General features: G+C 35.1%; 1 protein-coding gene across 1 annotated transcript in view; it reads right to left on the reverse strand.

The window, feature by feature from the left end:
* Nucleotides 1–6663, reverse strand: part of LOC107552967 (lysine--tRNA ligase-like) — an 11396-nt gene extending 4733 nt beyond the window's left edge. Inside the window, exons 1-9 of the mRNA XM_016235028.1 lie at nt 6526–6663; nt 6276–6441; nt 5034–5127; nt 4758–4944; nt 2720–2845; nt 2494–2613; nt 2248–2410; nt 1103–1276; nt 439–524 (exon numbers count right to left, since the gene is read on the reverse strand). Coding sequence (XP_016090514.1) covers nt 439–524; nt 1103–1276; nt 2248–2410; nt 2494–2613; nt 2720–2845; nt 4758–4944; nt 5034–5127; nt 6276–6441; nt 6526–6651 — 1242 coding nt within the window. The 5' untranslated portion in view covers nt 6652–6663. The remainder of the gene's footprint in view (nt 1–438; nt 525–1102; nt 1277–2247; nt 2411–2493; nt 2614–2719; nt 2846–4757; nt 4945–5033; nt 5128–6275; nt 6442–6525) is intronic.
* Between the last annotated feature and the right edge of the window lie 52 nt (nt 6664–6715).

Here is a 6715-nt window from a genome sequence, read left to right on the forward strand (position 1 = left end):
TTTTTTTAAAAAAAAAAAAAAAAAAAAAAAAAAAAAAAAAAAAAGGCACTTGATACAGATTTCTATAATCATAAGTGTGCACATTTTTTACAAACAAGTAAAAAAATAAAAATAAAAAAATAAAGACAAGTTGGAGGTTTTCCTAACTTTAAGAGATTATTTACGATGAATTTTAAGAACAGGATTTTTCTGGAACTTTTCAGGAATTCATCTTATGTTTTGTCTTTAGAACAATTTAAAGGAAAAGAATAAAGTTAAAACTATATTGCATTCCCAAAAACATTTAAGAATGTTCTTAAGTTAAAAAATTACAAGAAAACAGCAGCTTAGAAGAATTTTATTCATAAGAATATTTTGTGAATCTGCTCTGAATGAGCTCTTTTCCATCACAGTCACTCATTTCTATTATAGTGGCAGTTTTTGCCCAGTACTTCATACCTTATCCAGAAGACGAGCAGTCGTCCTGGGAGGAGGGCATTCAACTTCTTTCTGAACACAAAGGTCATCTAAGAACTTGCGCGTTTCTGTAAGAAAAAAATAAATAAAAAATTATGATGAACTTTAAAGGGTCAGTTCACCCAAAAATTTAAATTCTGTTATTAATTACTCCCCCTCATGTCGTTCTAAACCCGTAAGACCTTCGTTCATCTTCGGAACACAAATTAAGATATTTTTGATGAATTCTGAGAGCTCTCTGACCCATTATTTTTGTTTTCTTTCCGTACAAAAAGTATTCTCGTAGCTTCGTAAAATTACGGTTGAACCCCTGATGTCACATGGATTATTTTACCGATCTCCTTGCTACGTTTCTGGACCTTGATCGTGGTAATTACATTGCTGTCTATGGGAGGGTCAGAGAGCTCTCAGAATTCATCAAAAATATCTTAATTTGTGTTCCGAAGATGAACGAAGGTCTTACGGGTTTAGAACGACATGAGGGTGAGTAATTAATGACAGAATTTTCATATTTGGGTGAACTATCACTTTAATCATTCTAGCAACAGAGCCCCAGCATCTATGTTAGCATACGTCAAGTAATTTCCACGTGGTACCAATTTTCACAGATCTTCTCTGTGCTCGTTTTATGAACTGTAACCCTTACCATCACTGTCGTAGGTGTCAGGAGCTGGAAACTTCACCCCCAATTCCTTCTCCAGGTCTTGAGTCATGCTGATCCGTTTGAAGGGAGGAGTGAAGTCTATTTCATAGGCTTGTCCCTCTGGACCATCAGGATGATACATCACCTTATAACCTCCGGTAATGTGCTTCACCATTCCTGTGAAAGCAACAAAGAAATAAACAGATTTTTTTAAAGGGGTCATATGATGCGATTTCAATTTTTCCTTTCTCTTTGAAGTGTTACAAGCTCTTGGTGCATAAAGAACAATCACAACGCACTGGATAGCTGGCCAATCAGAGCACACCTCGCTTTTCAGACCGATGAGCTTTGTAAAAATCGACGTGTTTCAGAAAGGCGGGGCATAGAGGAGAAACAATAATGTACAGTATGTGGAAAATAATGTTTTTTTGGGGTAAACACATTTCATTACACCAAATACACCAAATAATAATAATTTCAGTCCCTTATCCAAACTTTGGTGCCTCAAAAATTTCACAAAGACATTGTAAAAGAAATCCATATGAATGGATTACTTTTATAAGGCCTTCATTAACTTTTTGAAGCTTGAAAATGTTGGTTATGTATAAGTTTATTATGTGCATTTCCCACAGTCTGGTAGTTTTCACTTTATACAAATTAGTTTAGGCTTGGAGTTTATAATAAATGTTGTTTATAATGAATGCCACTAGAATTTGCTTGTTCTGTTCTGAATAACAGTAAATGTAAAACATTGTTGTGGAGTGAGGGAAACTAAAATACATTTTTATTATGTCTATAAATTTTTTGTTTTTGTATTTTACATTATTTATGGATGTAATAAAAAATTTTTACTTATATATTATTAATGTGACTTAACAGTGTTTTTTTTTCCTCTCATAACAGGCAACGTATTTTCTGGAAAACACTGGAAATGACGACACAATTTTCATTTTTTGGGTCACTTTTAGAAGCACTAGGAACGAGAAGTAAGAAACTAAACAATTAATGTTTTGCGTCTACTTAACGATTCCAGTTTCTTAACAAGCTTATGTGTATTTTTTGCGATGTTTCATCTTCTTCAGTTAAAGGATGCAGACATTCAAGAGCACAAAATGAGCTGAACGAGGTACAGCAGGGGTTTAACAAACCTGAGAGAAGCTTCTCTGTGATTTCCATCAGGTCATGATAGTCTGCGTAAGCCATGTAGAACTCGCATGTGGTGAACTCTGGGTTGTGGGTGAGATCGATGCCTTCATTACGGAACTGACGCCCGATCTCATACACACGGTCGATTCCCCCAACTACCAACATCTGAAACATTGATGAAGGTTAGATACGATGCAATATAATTTAGGAATTTTACTTCTGAACTACTACTGCAGTGACACGTTTACCTTATGGTAAAGCTCAGGAGCAATTCTCATGTAGAGCTTCATATTGAGCTCATTGTGGTGGGTAATAAATGGTTTTGCTACAGCACCACCGGGTATCAGGTTCATCATTGGTGTTTCGATCTGTAAAACACATTCACAAATGGCAACCATTTAAAACTTGAAGGAACTCTCTCAGCAGACAACCGAAATCTGCACTGCTTTTCTTTGCAGAAATCAACCTCCTTACCTCAAGAAACCCAAGCTGGTCCAGAAAGCTGCGGAGATAGGTGATGATCTTGGCGCGGGTCACAAACTTCTGTCTCACAAAGTCATTAAGAATCAGGTCCAGATACCGCTGTCGGAACCTGGTTTCCTGAAGGAACAATGACAAAAAGATCATCATGTAGATCAGTCCATGCAACATTATAATAATAATAGGTTTTATTTATATAGCGCCTTTCATGACCCAAGGACGCTTTACATAAGGTAAATAACAGATAGTATACAACATATGAACAGCCAAACAGCAGACAGAGCTGAAATTATATGCAATATACAAGACATGTTACAAAACAAGCATAGAACAGAAAATTAAGGCAAGCAATCAATTAAGAAACCTTGTAAACAAGTGAGTTTTGAGAGCAGTTTTAAAGGTCTGGAGTGAAGAGATAACACGGAGATCTTGTGGCAGTTTATTCCAGAGCTTGGCAGCGGAAATCCAGAAAGCCCTACCACCCACACCAGAATTTAGGTACTGCAAGCAAATTTTACTGAATATTATGAATGAAGAATAACTGTGACTACACTGCATAACACATCAGATAAATTCATTAATGGGTACTAAGGCATCTACTGACAACTGTGACAATCTGTAAATGCTAAAGTCAATGTTGCATTGAGCAATAAGTACTATTCATAAAAATACTGAATATTATATATTAGGGCTGCACGATTATGACAAAAATCATAATAGTCGATTATTCCCTTGAAATTGTAATTACGATTATTAATTACGATTATCACAATTTACATTGAATGATGTCTATACCATTGTTTGACGCAACTGCATGCCGTATTTTTATATGAAAATAAACAAGCTGAAAACACTCAAACTTTTAGTGCTTTTCTATAGTATTAAGCCTCAAATGTCAACTATACATCAGATTGGTTTCTTCTTTAAATTATAAAAAAAGTAAAAATATGAATGGTATTATAATGTTATACTAAAACTAAAATCAAAATAATGGGAAAAACCCCTTAAGATCACATGTGGAAAGAAAAAAACACATTTTAAGCACGCAGAATAACATAAGTGGACTTTGAACGATTACGTAATTGTGGCATCCATAATTGTAATCGCGATTAGAAATTAGATTAATTGTGCAGCCCTTTTATATATTGATTCCTTTTGTAAATATCATGCAAATCCTCTATGAAAAAAAGTGTACTTAACTGCTCTGAATATGCACTTGTAGTGTACTTCAAATCTTAAAATTATATTTTCAAAAACTGTACTTGCAGATAATATAATTTTAATGAAATAAAAGGCCACTTTCATAACTTAGTAAATGTCTAAAAAGTTCATTTTGAAAATTTTTAATTAACTAAAAATGTCATTTTGTAATAATTTAAAATTAAAAGTTTTAAAGTACATTTTTAAATCATGTCTCATTTGTTTGTCGCGGTTTAAAATAGTACTTATTTTGATGTGTTGACTAACATACTAAAGCGCATGTAAAATACTACAAACTTCCACTTTTTGTGTTCACATAGTTCATATATTTTAAATGTGCTAAATTGCAACTTCATTACAAATGTGTAATTACACATATATTTCAATACACGACATACAAATTTCAATAGAACTTACATTAAAGTATATTTTAGTTTACCATAAATGCTTGTCTGTGCATTGAGCAGAACCCTTTAACCATATTTCAAAGCAAAGGTGAAATTACATATAAAGATGTACTTATATCCTACTTAAGTTAGTCAAAAAAGCACTCTAAGTGTCAACTAGCAATTAACATGCAATTATGTGTCTGAAAACATTAAATTCAGTCCCCACTTAAGTATATTCTTTTTAAATACTCTTTGTTTGTTTTTTAAGTATGCTAAAGTTCACTTCTTTTTCACAAGCAATTGCTGTGTTCAACAGCATGTTCGTTTTCGCTGTGTTACTGTACTGACACTAAAATGTAAATAAGAGTTAAAGAGGATGCCGAGAAGGAGCAAAACCGAAAGAAAGTCGTTATTTCCAAGGTGTTTCAACATCTAGATTATACCTTGTCTTTCAGGCCAAAGTGAAGGTGGGGAAGCATATGAAGGCATGGGGACAACAGGGTCATCTCGATCGGGATGATGCTCAACTCGCCTTTCTTTGTCTTGCCAGGGTTCCCCCGGACCCCAATGATGTCCCCACGCCTTAATTTGTTGTTGATGTGCACAAAATCTTCTTCTGATTTGTAGCTCCTAAGAATAGCAGACCAAAACCTGGTTATGTTACTGCAAAAAAAAAAAAAAAAAAAAAAAAAAAACATGGAGCAGAGTGCAAATCAGACCTGGAGTTGGCCATGACCTGCAGCTTGACGCCCTCTCCTCGCAGGTCATAGAACAGCAGCTTGGCACCTGAAGCCCTCTTGGCGTGGATACGACCTTTCAATCAAGCAAAGCGCAAAGGTACAAAATAAGAAAAGGCTCAAAATGTCTTTAAAAGGATATTCAAACAGCAGAAATGTCTCTTTTTGTTAATTTATCACGTTTCTAGGTGGATGAAAATCATAAGATCATTGACCAAAACAGGTTAAAGATACCGATTAATCGTTTTTAAACTATCTTCATTTTGAAGAACCAATATCAACTCTCAAATCTCTCAAAGATCTATCTTTTAGTCCAGTGAATCTCAACCTTTTGGCGTACCGGACCCCAGTCCAATTCAGAACCATCCTCAAGGACCCCCAGAACAAAATGGACTCATCTATGTATCCTTTGTATCTTTGTGAGGACCAAATGCAGTCAAGTATAATTCAAATTAGTTGACTTGTCCAGTATTTGGCCATATCATCAGCTATATTGGATTTTTCTTTCATGGGAACATGTCATATCACAAAAATTCATACTTTATACAGACCCCCTGGCCTTACGTCAAGGACCACTAGGGATCCATGGACCCCTGGTTGAGAAACACTGTTTTAGTCCATGCTGTTTTCTGTTGAAGCATGCACAAAATTTAACCAAATATTATTCAAGAAGTGCAATAAGATTTTTCTTTTCTTTTGAGCTTTCTGTCAATTGTATCACAAAGTTCATGCAATAAATGTCATTTTGATGCTCTTTAATGTGTTACATTAACACGTAGCACACATAAACCGATCATCACTTCCTCTTCACTTATTTCCCCTTTACTATCAAGTCTCATGTAATTGCTCAGTCTTTTAATCATGGAAATTTACATCATAAACGCGATAGTTAGCTAGAAAAATTAACTCTAGAGAGGGCAATTTTTATAAATATGCACTATTACATGTTCATTATATTTTAACTTAACCTGCTAGCAATGTCTTCATTATTTAAAGTATGTTTGAATAAATCAGTCTTGGAGACAAGTTTTTATTACAGTCACTGTAACAATGAATTGCACTTACTTACACTTGGGGGAAACAAAAAATGCATGGCAAGTTTATTTACCCAAATATAAACTGAAACTTCATTTTCGGCTTTCGGCTAACTGAAAACTTTAATTTCAGTTTCGTTTTCAGCTTTGCTCAATTATTTCAGTGCAAATACAAGCAGAAAACATTTACCTGACAAACTGAGGACAACATCTGTCAAGTGGTCCCCTGGCTGAAGGTTGTTGTATCGCTCAATGAACTCGGTAAGCGACAAGTCCACGTTGTATTTGTGAGGGTATGGGTCTTCAGCTGTTCCCTTCAAGGCTTGAATGGCTTGTGAACGTATCTTGAAGTATTGCTGCATTGAAAACAGAGAGATGAGAAGAATCTGTTACATTTCATTCTGAATCTATGTGACTTCCATAATCAATAATCAACGTACATTTGGGTCCAAGGTTTCCTCATCGTCCCCATACGCATTTTGCTGTGACTTGTCACTGTTCTCCTTCTGTTCCTGCTGTTCTTTGACCTTGGTTTCCTTCTCAGCTGCTTTCTTTTCAGCTTTCATGCGCCTTTTCAGCTCACTGAGAACAAACAAGAAAGAAGCTCAGTCGCCGGCCGTGGTTAAAAAA

The sequence above is a fragment of the Sinocyclocheilus grahami genome, unplaced genomic scaffold, assembly GCF_001515645.1.
Source record: "Sinocyclocheilus grahami isolate Dianchi unplaced genomic scaffold, SAMN03320097.WGS_v1.1 scaffold462.1, whole genome shotgun sequence".
NCBI classification, from domain to species: Eukaryota; Metazoa; Chordata; class Actinopteri; order Cypriniformes; family Cyprinidae; genus Sinocyclocheilus; species Sinocyclocheilus grahami.